We start from the raw sequence: 16,225 nt of genomic DNA on the forward strand, positions 1-16,225 counted from the left end.
TTTCACTATACATTTTTTAAAGGCTTTTTTAATATAACAATAAATACAGCAAAGTAAATATACTGTATACAATAAACAGCAAAGTGATGTCTTACTTTGATGAGCAAATTTATTGGAAGTTACTATAATACTACATTATATCAATTTATATATTACTGAAGGTAGTAATAGTCTTGTAATTTTGAAGTTACAGCAATATTTTTATCCTTCAGTCATTTGTATCTTTAGTATCAGGTTGGTTTTATTATGTTCTGAAAATAAATGATTCATCAAAAAATAATTTAATGCTAAATACCTCATTTTTAGTGATAGAAGATAAATATCATTTATTTTAATAAAACAGTAAAAAATAATGTCAAATTACATTTTAATTTATTTAATTTCAGATATTTTAATTGGTTGACTGGCATGCCAACATTTTTTATCTTGACAATAAAGCAGCCTTTTGGTATTGCGTTTTTTTTTTTTTTTTAAATTTGGCAATCATAAAAATTGATAAGAAATAATATTTTGTATTTAACTTAAACATTAAGGTCGCACAACAGCTACATGTTGTACTATCAATAAATCTACCACCAATTGTTACTTAAAGTAAAAAATGGATACTGAAATGTGTAATGTACAAATATACTTAACCCCAGCTTAACAAACATATTTTTACAATATGTTATTACATCGGTTGTTGGAAGTCTGTGTTATCGTGGGAGAAAACATACTTACTTTATTGGTTGTTCTACTTATTAAAATATAACTTTTCTTTTTTTTATATTTAAAACCTATTTAATGTACAAACAAATGATATTTGTATAAGGTAAATTCTGAGTTAAGATGTTTTTGTTAAAACTAACAAATTATTGAACTGAAAAAAAATTTTGACACATATAGTTCCCACATAACAATCAGCTTATTAGAAATCATTATTTTTATTATATTTTTAATTATAATAAATACTTTTATAACCTGTACAATAATTGTTGTTAACGTAACAACAATTACATTAACAACATTTTGTCATTACACTTGCGCAAATCCAGAGCACAGTAACTTTCCTAATCGTATCGTATACATACGATACGTTATGTATAAACGTATCATAATAACGTATCATAACGTTATTGATACGTTATGATACGTATCATATACGTTATATGATACGTATCATATCGTATAAAAGCATTACTAAATTTCTACAAATTAATTTATTATTTATAAAATCTAAATTAATTTTCATTTCTTTCAAATTACCTCTAGTCCTAATAGTTAATCAAAATTTTTATAAAAATCAAATAAATAATATTTATTCTTCTTAGTTTTTAATAATGGAATTAAAGTACTAAATTCTTCTTTCGAGATACCATGCGCTGTGTTTACTTTGAACGTGTACCTAGACACTGTTTAAAATAATTAAATCCAATAACATTTTTTACAAAAGATCTAGTACTTCCAGTATTTATTAATATTCTAAATCTAGTTCATGTATCGATAATATATGGCAGTTCATTAATTTTCGAAATCAAATTCATAATTTAAAAACGGTTCCCTAATTCGTTTACCCTAAAAAATTATCGGTTTCAAATCCTTCAATTCTTTTATTATTTTCTAAACTAATTTTATTTAGTAAATTAAGATAACCATTTCTTGGAAAAGGTCATCATATTGCTTCGGTGTTTGGCTTAAATTCATCGCTTTTGCGTTACTAATATTATTTCCTGACGTTTAATATAATTAGGAATACTCGTATTTCTTTAGTGGTTCAACTGAATTTCTCGTTGTAATACTCATGGGTGTTTCTTGAGTCGTTTTAAACTGAGGTTTCTGATTATGATAGATTTTTAAAGGGTAGTCGTTGATTAAAATTTGGTTGAGCTTGAATAAATTGTGATCTTACAAAGGAATTGAGATTTCTGTAAGGTAATCTCTGGGGAATCGAATTTTTTGAAATGTAATTTTGTTTTGGATTAAAATATTGCAGTATTTGGTAACGGTTAAATTAAAAATTATTTTGGTTTTGTTTGGAGCATCTTTCCTTACAAACTAACTATTTTTATTATTTAGAATTTAGCTGCAGTTTTGTCACACAAAGTAACAGATCGATTTAATAGAGTTGCATTGCCTGATAATTCAGGAATCGTGACCAAGTATTCTTTATGTATACTTATGTACACTTTATGTATACTTAAATTTTAATATAAATACCGGTATATATTCAACTTTTTTAAATTGGATTTTCGATCCGGAAAATCGAGGTGCGGTGCTTATTAGTGAGCGGGGTTACTCGAATAAATACGGTATATTGTTACCGTAGTAACATTCTACTGAGATAACTGTAATCTGAGATACGGAGAGAAATGTCTTCGTCTAATATCTATCTGCTAATCTATTCATATTATATTTTTACCATAATAACCTGCGAGGGCGTTATATGATAAATGTAATCTGAGATACGGAAGAGGACAAATCTTGTTATTTTTTCTAATTTTTATCGGCTTTTCTATTCTGATTCATTCAAAGCCATTTTCTTTGTTCGGGCGAACATTAAACGTACTTTCATATTGTCGTCGCTTTATTTATAATTTAAGAAATAAAATATTGTCACATTTCTACCAGAAATAATCTATTCCATGTTGGAAATGCTTATCCATCATAGTGGGCGGCATACATCTGACCCAGCTTACTCCTGGACATTTTCTAACCTTCGCTCCATTAACTTCCTTACCTGATCCTGATTTCTCAGGCATTAATGTAAATAAGCTCGCTGGTGGCAGCTGCTTATACAAAAAATATTAAAAGATTTTTAGAAAGCACGGTCTAATTATTTACATTCTCTGCAACAGAGAAATAAGTGCAAAATTTCAAATAGTAACATTCGTGATGGTAATGTAGTTATATAATTAAGGAAAATAATTTTCCTCCACTGATGTGGAAATTAGGAGTAATTTTTCAAGTACATCCAGGTAAGGATGGACTCGTTAGATTAGCAGATGTAAAAACCAATAATATAATAAAAAGAACCATTAAAAAATTGATTGTGAAAGCTTGAGTCATTCTCATTGCAATCAATAATGCTTATCTAACTTCATCTTAATGTAATTGTTCATTCGTTAATTTATTTGCTTTTAAATTTTTGCTCTTATCAACATTGTATTGTTGAATTAATTTTAATTTAAAACTCATATGTAACTAATTTTATGTATCACGCTTTATTTGTATGTTATGTTAATTTAAAATGTTATAAAATTATAATTGGTGGGCGTTGCGTTACGTTCCACTTTTGCCGTCGGGTGCTGCAACCTAGCGAGGGTTAGGGCTCTCCGGCAAGCTATGGTCATACGATGGTCATACCATGTTCACGTCATAATACCGCAAGGAGTGGTCATTATAATGCAGGGACCTGTATTCATTCGGCGCCAGAATCTGACCCAGACTGGTCGTGTTGTACATTCAGTCCGGATGGACACGCATACTAATTTTCCAAAGAACGCTATTTTCTTTTATATGTCATTAAGTTCAATTTTATGTGTTATGTTAAATGTTCAATCATATGTTATCGAAATGTCAAGACGACAAGATATTAAATAAGCAACAAGGCATTGTTTCAATTCATCACCTATGCATCTGCAGTTCATACTCGCTCTAAAATCTACCACAAAGGTTTTATGGTCCTCCACATCACCAAGGATCTAACAGAGTTAAAGAAGCTTCCAACCCATAAAACTGCAAAATCAAATTTCTTCAAACATATGAAAAGAATTTAGGCTCCTAATATCAGTTAGAATTGCTTAAATGGAAATATATAACATGCTATATTCACAATATTATATCAATAGTCCGACTATATCATGCTTTATAAAGTCTGACCGAATGAACATTAATGAAGTACGGGAGTGGAAGCTATAGTTTACAAATCAAAACGTATCCAGTACTTAAATAAAAATGTGGATACTATCAAAGAAAAGTGTAATTAAATTGCATGTTCAAAAAATAAATGCTCCAGGAGACTGTTGAACCTGACAGAATCTCAAAAAAAAAATCGTATGTTAGAGCAGCTGTCAATGAAAACCAATTATGCTCAGAGCAAAACATTACAGAACCTTACATTTTTTGGTACTTATTTAGATTAGTACACCCAAATAAGATTGGCTTAGATTAGGTTCATACATCTCTGAATTTATGCGGTGCAAGTTGTATGGTGAAAATCCGGTTTTTTTTTGTTTTTTTTTGGAAACGTTTTAATGAAGAGTATCGTACTCTTGTTTTTAATTTTGTTTGTATACCAATTGTTTCGTACGTCAAATAAAATTAGTTTTATTTGTGACATCAAAAATATGGAGGTGGATTAACATTGGGAAATTTTTACTTCATAATTGCTATGGAGGGCTTTTTATTGTTCATGGTATCTTTATTGAAGGGACATTACGTTTATTCAAAGTAGAATATTATTTAGTCAGAATAGTTCAGATTACGTACTTGACGATTGTTATGTTTGTTTAGTGATTGTGTTCTGAATGAACACATGAATGCTTGTTTGTACAATTTTTTTTTAAGTTGTGAGCTAGTTTTGAGTCACTGTTTGCGTTAGTATGGTGTGGCTTTTGATTTATACTTTTTATTTTTTTACTGATGATTTAATTCACCACAGAAGCTTACAAAGAGATTGTACTTGAAAATTTGTATCTTATTTCAATGTATTTTTTTAGTAGTGAAGCAATGAAAAACTTGGTTTTGTTGAGTAGACTGCACACCATATTTCATAGAGCATTTGAGAATGAGTGGTTTGAAATATTTTGAATGAAATTGTCTAGCATTTTGAAAGTACTAGCCATTTTGCTGGTTTCTTTTTGTAATGATGAAGTCAAGAACATTTATTTGTTTTTTGTGTTCTGAGTGTGTAACTAATATATAATAAAAAAATTAGAGAAATATGTTTTTAGAACACAAGAAACAAATTTATAATTGAATGTATATGCAACTAAAAATCATATCTGGTTACGCTTCCAATTGATAATAATAAGCAGAAATCAGCGCCATTTTTTTTCGGGTGGCTTTTGGAATGAACCCGATGTTCTTACATTCCTTAAATAAATACAGTAACCTAAATTCAGTGACACACTTTGATATTCTTTTTCTCCAACATTACGTATTCCACTTTAAATGTTTTCACAAATGTAACAATGGCGTATGAATCAATAGTTTCACTATTAATATATAACAAAAATGCATTTTGTTCTCGTAATACTGCAAATTTAGAATTTCAATGAAAGAATAGTAAATAATAATTTATGTTAATGAATATTCTTGAGAATACTAATCAACAGTGAATGAATCCAGGTATAAAATTTATGTGTCTACCACAGTAAAATGTTCAAAACAATCTTCCGTTATGTCATTTTCAACAGTTCAACCAAACGAAATTTCAGGTACAAAACATAAATGATACAAAGTGTTATCTAATGGCTAAGTAATTTCATTAATTATTTCAAAAACTCAATATTTAGAATTCGCTGAAAAGTTATTTCTTTAATAATCACCACGTTTTAACTACTGGGCAGTTTTAATAAGTCACAAATATCATTGTTTCCGAATGATATGTAGTTATAAAACAGCTGGCAAAAATAATTGTCTGCACCTACAAGTAAGACAAATCCTCCTGCGTCATTAGAATTTCCTTACATTTGATCATGCGTTACCAATCTTCCTCTTCGTTAGTACATAGTCATTAGCGTCAGAGGAAGATTTTTCGTTTAGTGCACTGAAATAAAACCCCAAATGAGATCTTTGGTCACTCGCGTGACTACAACTGTAAAACCAAGTCGATAATTGAATATTTTTATGCGATTTAATTAAATTCGAAGTATAAAATTATTCAATAAATACACTGCCCTGTATTAATCATTGGGTTAATCATTTCATTATTATTATCTTTCACTTTGTACAACCATTAGTTTTAAATAAAACTATGTTTTTTATGTAGAATTGAGATGATGTACGTTTTCTCTAAACTCATATCCTTAAACTTAAGCATGTTTCATAATTTTAAACATTTATCATTTAATTTAATTCTTTCGTAAAGTATAAGTTAAGAAAAAAATAAACATACCTAATATTAATAAGATCAACATATTATTGTGTTGATTGACTTAATATTAACTCAACAGTCAAAAATTATTCAACCAAGTATGTGATTGATACATTGTTTATTCAACATAGTTAAATGACCAAAACTGTATTTATTGTGAATACCTTACAAACAGCTCCTTTTTTAAGACTTAACATTTTATAACCACAATGTTTTTATATATTGAGATATGGTACTGATTGTAAACTCATTAAAAAATCCTTATAATCATTGTAGGGATAAAATTGTGCACTGGTTAAACAAACACTAGTATATAAATAAATACTTTATTCAGATCACTGTATAATTACAAATTTTATAAGGACTTATTTCACAAGGCTATTTACAACCCACCAGTAAATATGGTCTAATAATAAAATAGTGTTACACAAAGTAGGCAACCACACTTGTAGTTTACATAAATATTTAAAGCTGAGTTTGTCCATCTTAATAATGAGTTTGAGAGGCTTATGCCTGATGTCATCAGATGGAGTTTAAAAAATATCACCCTAAAAAAGAAAACTGTAGGCAGCTTTTTTTAATTTTAGATTCAGAGAACTTTGTTGATGGTGAAAGAAGTTAAGAATATTCAGATTAAGGGAAATTAATATATTATTGATAAAAATTAAAACACAATAATTGAAGAAATAACTGAAAATATAATTAAGTTATGTTTTTAAATTGTTGTTCACATAATGAAGGAATTTGGAGGTATTTGCAGAGAAATTATAAATATAATCTAACCAAAATTAATCTACGCTTGCTTTGCTTTCTGTGAGCCTTCAATTCAATTTTTCTTCTTTAGTTGCATTTCAAGAATTTAGCTGCTTGGGTCTTTATGAAATGTTTGTTTTTTTTTAATTTGTTGCTCTAAATAAAGTTTTTGTTTACCTTCTAAATAAGAGTTCTTTTTTCTTGAATTAGATTTAGTCCTTTCTTTTTCTAGATACGCCTTTTCTTTTCTTTGTTTTAGAACAGTTTTTTTTATCTTTTCTGGTACTTTTTTGTAGCAGCTTTTCTACAAAATTCTTTTACTGAAAAACTTTCTTTTCACCTGTTTTTTTCTAGAGTAATCTGGGTTTCTTAAAAATAAGTTCTAATTTATTTTTTATTTACAACTTTTTTTTTACAGTTGTTAAATATCTTCCTTGTGCCGAGCTGAATTGCTCTGTTTTCTTGCTTAACTAGTTCTCACTTGAAATTGTTTTCTAACCTCAAATTATGAGAGCAATTTCTGTACAGTCACCAGGTATTGTTTTATAAATCAAACCTCTGTAAAATTATAAAAATTTAATTGTGTTAGATAATCTAACAGTAATGATTTTCAATTATGGTATTTTTTTTTTAATGAAAGCCATGACTGTTAATGAACACAAATAGAAAATTTAATACATAAAAAAAATATTAATACAAAAAAAGTACATACAAAAAAAAATTTAATTTACACTTTAATAATGAGAAATGTATTATTTCCAGTTTACAAGCGTCATCATATCTCCTCCTTTACATCTTCCTTTGTATTATATAAGTAAATTCACTTATTAATTCTAAAATATTTTTATTTTTATAGAATTTTTTCTAAGTTTGAACAGTTATATAAATATTCTGTGTTTGCTATATAATTGTTTGAATTTTATTTCTTTGTTTATTTTTAAAAAACTTTCATGATCAAGCAAAGTGAGGTCTGCATTTAACTCAACTTTTTTTACCTTTTTATCACTTCATCTGTTGGACATTGTGATGAAATTAAAATCAAATGTGTTTTCTGATTTTTATAAGATTTTGGAATATGTTTTGTTTTTGTGTAGTTGGAATAACATATTTGTAACGATTTTTCATAATGTAAACTGCTATTTTACTTAGAAAAATTATTGTAGAGGTGCAATTGAGGAGAAGGTTTTGTCAAATCACCAGTAGTGAGCTAGTTATCTCCCAGGGGTACACGCTAGATTTTCATTATATCATGCTGTAGTCTATAATTAAGTCTAAAGACTACCTCTGAGATTATTCTGTGAGCACCATTGTATATTTTTTTGGTATACTATTAAATATTTAAATTTCATACTTATTAAATAAGTTTGATAAATTTTTTAATGACTTACCTCTGACATCTTGATTATAAAAAATAAAAAAAAAAACATTAAAAATACAAAATGTAAAAATAATAATAATATGATAATCGGATTTGGTGGAAGTATTTTTTGATGCAATCCTTCCATTAGCTTAGATATCTGTGGTCCAACAAATATTTCTTCTTTAAATTTTTCCTCCTGATCATGGAAACTTGCACTTACGGTACAAGAAAGCACATTTGACAGATTTTTCAAACCAAACTTTGTATGTAATGATTGAAGATGCATGTTTTTCAGATTCATAAGATCTTGACAAATAACATTTTTCTGCTCAACTATGAGTGGTTCTCTTTTCTGCCAGTATTTTTAATATAGTGGTTTTTCCTATTTCTACAGTCCTACTTGCGTAAGAAACAACATTCTCATTTAATCAAACTTGGAGTCCTGATAAAAAGACTACCACCTTCGGATCTCCGCACACTAACCAAGAATTCTTTATACATCTTCATTTGTGCTGCATAAGCAAGAGGAATTGATGGTTTCTCAATTCTATTGTGAAAGAGGACAGCTTTTATACTCATTTAGAGGAATCTATTTATAAACAATTTCCATTCTTTAGAAGTGTGCTGTCCTAGTAAATATAAAAAAAAATTTACATCATTGCAGTTAACTATGTTATCTTGTAAGTAGAACAAGCACTGAAACTCATGATGTCTAACAAGGTGGCAAAAACATACTTTAGTGTTATTTTCAAGGAGGTACCTGCATTTTAACCTTAAAGCCAGTAAGTCTGACTGCATTTCAGACAAATTAAGATCATAAATCAGATAATTAAGTTCTGCTTGAGTAATTTTGTCAGGTTCAGTGCTCTCACTTTGGAAATCTGGATTCTCTTCATTACTTTCTAAATTACCATAGCCTTCTTCATTGACAACATTTCCTTCTAGACTCCATGTTTCTGATGGAACTGGAACAGGTAACTCTTTACTCTGTGGAATAGATCTTATGGCTAAAGTAAAACTAGAATATTCAATAGATCTCTTTAATTTACTTTGATGCCTTCGATTTTTATGATATAAAAATAAAATTCTGTTATGGACCTTAGGCTCTCTCCAGACCATGGGAACAGCAAGATGTGTATGTCATAGCTGCCCACTTAGCTTAGATCTCATTTATGATACTGTATTATATTAATCACGCTGTAATACTATATTAATCATACTGGTCACCCTGTCAAATTATTCTAGTCAGAGTCATTACTAAATATTTTCACACATTCACTTTTCATTAATATAAATATTGACTCACAAAAAAACTTTTATAAGTGTTTAATCTTAACAGAGAAAATAAGTCATTTCCAATTCGATGAGTGATAATTATAAAAAAATTAAGGCCTTAAGACAAATTTTGAGGACATTATTCATGTCAAAAAATACATCAGTTGAAGTCAAAATTATGTATGTAAAAAGTTTTTAGATCAGTGAAATTACAAATTACTAGTAACTATTTTGTGGAACACTATATTTTATTGTAGTGTTGTCTAAAAATAAATTTACTAATAATTATTCATTCATATTATTTTGTGGAGTAGGTCCCAGATTTTATCAGAATTGTGGAGTATGTATGAAAGAGAACGAGAGGATAAACCCCAAGTCACTTAAGCCATCAGGCTTACTGTATATGGAAATTAGATGTGGTTCTTGACAGAAAAAAAGGAGAGATTCTTTTAATTTTTTTCTGGAATGGATCAAGGAAAACCTTAACCAACAGTATCACAAAATAAATAAATAAAAAAGAAAAGTGGTTGTAGTAAGCCATACTGATGTATAAATAAGAGTTATTTGAAATAATATATGAAGATAATAGAAAATTGAAATCTGTTATAGCATTTTGAAGATATTATCTGAAAAACGTTTGACTACATATTAAAGTACATCTTGTATTTGAGGATTTTTTTTCTTGATGAATTAATTCACCACAGAAGCTTTTTTTTGAAGCTTGTCGTGGGAATATGTAAATTAAATTTTATAGTGTATAAAATATGTCCAACCAGGATTTGAATCCAGGACCCCTGGATGAAAGCTCAAGATGTTACCACTCTGCCACAGAGATCAAATTAGGGGGACATTTTTCTCCAGCTGGTACTTTATCCAATACTTAACCATTGGTCAGTGGACTAAATGAGATAGAATTAAAATAGTCTTAGAGACCAAACCAAGAATCTACTGGCATTACACTGGTCTTGACATCCTCAAAAAGAACATTGTTTCAATTTATATCCCCCTGACAACTTAAATATTTGCATTAACAAAAATTCCTTTTCGTCAGAAATTAAAGCATCACCTGAAAACAATTTCACATATTCCAGGAATTGTGTATTATATGGAATTATACATTTAAACTACAAACAACCATGCTCCCACTGGTGTGTGAACACACATGAAACAAGAATGTGAAAATTTTGGATGTATTTAATTAGGATTATAGTAAAAATCTTGACAAATTGTAGTGTTTAAATCTCCCACTGAGAGAATAATAAAATAGTTTTAACATAATATTACAAAAGAATAAAAAATGTACCACTAGGAAGTGTTTTTTGTAAGTCTTTTTTAGCTTCTAAACTATTAGTATATATGTTACATAAATTTAAGAAATTTAATTTGTCCATTTATATGTGCTTCTAAGTGCAGAAATCCAGTTTACTCATTTTTTTAATGGTAAACCTTTTCTGAGTGATGTAGATCTAGAACTAAAACTTTGAAGCAAATCTGTAAAAGATTTTAAACAGTTATATATCATACTTTTATGTTATTTCTGACAATTTGTATCTTAATACACACACACATTCTCTCTCTATATATATATATATATTTTTTTTTTTTTTTTCAGTTCTAAATGATATTGCTGCAGAATTCAACAGCCATTATTAAATTCCTTAAGAACACAATTGCCCACTCAATATAAAAATCTCAATGTTCTATTCAGCAATCTGTGCGAATTGGTTTATTGCTAATGAACCAACCAGATAGATGATATAAACATGACTATTATTGTTATAATTTTTCAAGCCTTGAAATCCAATATATATTTTTTTAGTCTTATAACTATGACATTTTTGTATTGAGTTTTATTAGCTACTGATATTTTTTCTTATTTATATATCCTTTTATTTTCCTATATACTGCAAATAAGACTTTTCCAGTGTTGAGTTATTGTGGAATATCAGCTTATAATAAAATGTACCATATTGTTTCCGATGACCAAGATTACCCTATCACATTCTGAGTCATAATATAAAATCTTCATTAAAGAGATTCATTATTTGGGTATATCTTTTTACTGTTAAATCCTTTAGTTAGACCTAACAAGGTGGTAGAAGAGGCATTATTATTAATAGTTTACATAATTTGAAACAATTTTTTACATCTTTTTGTGTATTACTGTAGAGACTAAATTTAATTTTTTTATCTCTAACTTTTGATACACCCAACAAGAAGGTATTTTATTAAAAACTTGTTAAAATTTAAAACATTTTATTAGTGTTTTTCTTTTCATCATTAAATAGGTTAAAATTAAATTACTCTTACTTAATCAGCATTTTAAATATACCACTTTTTTTAATTATAAATGTATCAGATAAAAAAATTGAATTTTAGGTGCAGTTACAAAAATGAATGTAAACCTTGTGATTCTAAATGTGCGAATAAATGTAACAAAGGTGGAGTTAAAGTAAAAATTTGTACTGGCCCAATTCCAAAAGCTGAGATCGATCCAGAATGTGTGATTAATCCAGTTAAAGAGGAAAAGAAAAGTGAAATTAAAGAGAAAGTTACAGAGGCAAAAACAGATAAACAACTTGTAAAAGAGGAATTGGATGAAGAAATCACCATAGCACCTCTAATTACTCAAAATTATGATGAAAGCAAAGTTGTTATAATTGGAGCTGGAATGGCAGGTCTTGCAGCTGCTAAGTATTTACAAGAAAATAACATCAATAATTATGTTATTCTTGAAGCATTAGGTCGGTAAGTATTTTGTTTTAAATTTTTTTTATAAATAAATGTCATTGTAATCTTTACCAAATTACTTATCTCTTTCTCACTTTCTTCTTTCTTTCTTGGTTAGCATTTCAGGATACTATTAAGTCTCACAATTAAATTTTTATGGTTTATATTTTTTATGAAAAAATTATAACGAGGCTTGACATACACTAAAAAGAGATTTAGTGATATGTGGTTGGCAGCATTGTGTTCCGTATAATCACATGTTTTTGTATTGTTATCTTGTTTAGTTTTCGTGTTATTATTTGATTACGATGTGTTTTAATTGTTAGTAGCGATTTTTGTAATGTGTGATTTTCGGGAGAAACGATATAACCAAAAATTTGAGTGAAACTGGGAAAAACTTTCACAGAAAAGTTTCAATTTTTGAAACAATCTTACGGAGATGATGCTGGTCGTACACAATGTTACGAATGGTTTTTGCGATTAAAAGTGATCATTACAGTCAATTAAGATGACACTCGACCAGGAAGGCCTTCGACTACAACTGATGACATCCGCGTTTAAAAATGAACGATCTGGTACATGCAAATCGCCGATTGACTGTCAAGGAATTTGTAGAAGAGGTTAGCATCTCAGTTTGATTATTCCATGACACATTTCCTGAAAAATTGAATACGCATCGAGTTGCAGCAAAGTTTGTACCTCATTTGATAACCGAACAGCAAAAAGAACATCGAATGGACGTTGTCGGCAACTTTTTGAACAAGACAATGACAAAACATTCATGAAAAGGATCATAACGGGGTAGGAAAGCTGGGTTTTCGGTTACGATATTCAGATAAAAGTTCAATCATCACAATGAATTGGCAAAAAAAGCACATCAGTCTCGATCCATTGTCAAAGTGATGCTCTCTGTTTTTTTCGACTTTAATGGAATTGTGCATTTTGAACTATCAAGGTCCGTACTACCAAGGCGTTTTACAACGGTTACGTGAAAAAAATTCACAAAAAGAGACTATGGTTTCTTCACCACGACAATGCACCCCGTACACCCAGCTCTGTCAATTCGTCAGTTTTGTGCCGAAAATCGGATGACTACCCTCTCTCAGCCTCCCTACTTGCCAGACCTGGCTCCTTGCGATTTTTTCCTATTTCCGAAGTTAAAATCAGTGATGAAAAGACGCCGTTTTGAGACTATTGATGACATTAAAGCAAATTCGACAGTGAACTTAAAATTAATATCTGGGAAATTTTCAAAAATATTTTTAAAAAAAGTAGTTTTTTATTTAGTAAATTTAACTTTTTTATTTAGCATTTAAATTTAATTTTACTTACTATTTGTACTTCTTATGTTGTAATTATTTCGTGCTACAATTTAATTTCATTAGATTAATCCTTAACTAATTAATTTTATCTCCGTAAAACAGTCTACTTTCTTGTCTTAGGTTTTATCACACAAATTAATGTTTTTTGGTGATATATTGATCTAATTTTTGGCAGATTTATTGATCTAATATTATTAATTATGATTAGTAGTAATTTAATTTTCTATTAACATTTAGTTTTAGCTTATTTTTAATGCTATATTTTTTAAATGACTTTTTTCAATTTCTGGTGTACCGTGAGCGTGCACAAATACACACAAACATATAATATATATATATATATATATATATATATATATATATATATATATATATATATATATATATATATGTAAAGTGTTTAGATTTTCTATTACTACATCATGTTGAGAATTGGATTGTTTGTTACTAACAATATTGGTTACTAAAATGTTACCTATACATACATACAACTCAACTAGTTTTATTTTAAGTACAATTATAAGATTAAAACTTCTTATGAATTAAATATATTGTTAGAATTCCTCTGATATTTGAAAGAAAGCCCCATTATTAACCCTTTTTATTCAAAATAAATTATGGTTTATTAATGTTACTACTAGGTTAATGATTCATTTATGTGTACCATACTGTTAAGAAATTTGTGTATTAGATCTAACATTTCTCTGATTGGTTTTTTGTGTATAAATTTCTTTTATATCTAATGAAATAAGAAAGGGGTTTTTAAGTTTTTTTCTGCTAAGGCATGTTTATTTAATTATATGTATTTTTAGATGAAATTCTTTTTTTTAAATGTAGGTAAGAACTTTGACATTTTTTACATAGCTTTGATATTTTTATAGTTTACCAAAGATTGACTGGTAAACTTCTTTTATGAATCTTTAACAAACCAGAAAGTGAGGGAGGTGAGAAATTATTTATGCAATTTTTTATTATCTTTTTTCTTTAAATCAACAGTAAATTTATTAGTCAGATCAGTTTTTAGTTTTAATAAATATGTTTTCAAAAAATAAAAATAATATATATATGTATATATATATATATATATATGCTGCAGCAAGTACAGCAAAAATTATAACCTATCAATATGTTTACTGACTGGTGTATTTCACACCCTATTCAGAATCATATGCATATTTGAAAATGATTAATAATAATTTTAATTATGTAAATTATTATGAATATGAATTTTATTAACATAAAAACACTTTAACATATTGTTTATAAGAATACAAACATTTAAATGAAAGCAATTTTTTTGGTGTTTTAAATTTATTTATTCTCATTTAATAAATTTATTTAATTCATACATAATATTATTTATAAAAAAATAATTTTTAAATTTCTGTTAATAATAATAATAGTTTTATTACGATTTATTATGATCATACCTATTTCATATAACATGATTTCAGACCAGGAGGAAGAATTCATTCAGAATGGATTGGAGATACAATAGTTGAACTTGGTGCAAGATCTTCAAAACCACCCAGTGATTCAAGTGCATTTTTACAACATGCAATAGCTGATGGATTTTTTCAGCCACCTTTTACACATACATGTATATTTCAGACATGTGATGGACATTCTATTAACCCAGCAATAAGTTTAAGTGCTTATGAAGCATTCAAAAGGATACAGTTGGAATCACTAGAGATAGAAAGTGATGCTTCAGATTTTATCAACTTTAGAATTGAACAGGAACTCACTAATTTTCCTGACCATGTACAAGGAGATGCATCTAGGGTTATGATTGGATTACTTGCTATGTTACATAGAACAAATGGTGAAAACTTACCATTCATTACTCGTTACCGAGATACGAATTATTTACAAAGTCCTGGTGGAAATATAAAGGTACCATTAGGATTTTATGGGATAATTCAGCAAATGCTAGATAAAATTCCTGATCACAAAATTAAACTGAACACACCGGTTCAGAATATTCGATGGGGTGCAGTTGTATGCAAAGATATTCCAAGAGCATTGGTAAAATGCTGTGATGGAACTGTTTATCCTGCAGATTATGTAATAACTACTGTTTCATTAGGAGTTCTAAAAGCATGCAATGATACTCTCTTTTGTCCAGCTTTACCAGCTGAGAAGGTGGATGCAATGAGAATACTTGAATTTAATCATTTAAATCAGATTTATTTTAAATTAAGTGAACCATTTTGGTCATGGAGTACAAAAACAATTGACATCAGTCTAAAAAAAAAAAATCAATGTTTTGATGACTGGACAAAAGGAATAACATCCATAAAACAAGTTGTTGGAAGTGAAAGTTTGTTACGTGTTACAGTAACTGGAAAAGAAGCTATTTCTGTTGAGAAAAAAGATCCATCAAAGTTAATAGATGCAGTAATGGAAATAATTAAAGGTGAATTAAAAATAATGTGCATTCCTACAATGGTTTGTTGTATCAGATCACGATGGTCAAGTAATGCTTACTTCAATGGGGCTTACAGTAGTCTACCACCTGAAGCAGATGAAGAAATACAAGAAAAACTTTCTGCACCTTTACCAGGCAGCAATGCGCCAGTTCCTCCAATACTGTTTTTTGCTGGTGAAGCCACGTGTCCAAAATTATTTGGCACTGTACAAGGTGCTAAAATAAGTGGAATTCGTGAAGCATCACGTATAAAACGTCTAATAACCAGCTCTTCATAA

At 28.5% G+C, this 16,225-nt stretch overlaps 1 protein-coding gene across 1 annotated transcript; it reads left to right on the forward strand.

Annotated features, from left to right (window-relative positions):
- Positions 1 to 10,228: 10,228 nt before the first annotated feature.
- Positions 10,229 to 16,225, forward strand: LOC142321138 (protein anon-37Cs-like). Its single transcript, XM_075359131.1, has 3 exons — positions 10,229 to 10,328; positions 11,906 to 12,212; positions 14,971 to 16,225. Exons 1-3 carry the CDS (start codon positions 10,229 to 10,231, stop codon positions 16,223 to 16,225), a joined length of 1,662 nt encoding a protein of 553 aa, XP_075215246.1.

The sequence above is a fragment of the Lycorma delicatula genome, chromosome 3 (assembly GCF_047948215.1).
Source record: "Lycorma delicatula isolate Av1 chromosome 3, ASM4794821v1, whole genome shotgun sequence".
Lineage (NCBI taxonomy): Eukaryota > Metazoa > Arthropoda > Insecta > Hemiptera > Fulgoridae > Lycorma > Lycorma delicatula.

What these genes read in the sequence shown, in the direction of transcription:
- LOC142321138 (XM_075359131.1), top strand. Translation starts at nt 10,229, where the DNA reads ATGTCCAACCAGGATTTGAATCCAGGACCCCTGGATGAAAGCTCAAGA. An exon ending in GGGACATTTTTCTCCAGCTG is followed by an intron (nt 10,329 to 11,905) that starts GTACTTTATCCA and finishes AATGTAACAAAG; the next exon opens with GTGGAGTTAAAGTAAAAATT. An exon ending in ATTCTTGAAGCATTAGGTCG is followed by an intron (nt 12,213 to 14,970) that starts GTAAGTATTTTG and finishes ACATGATTTCAG; the next exon opens with ACCAGGAGGAAGAATTCATT.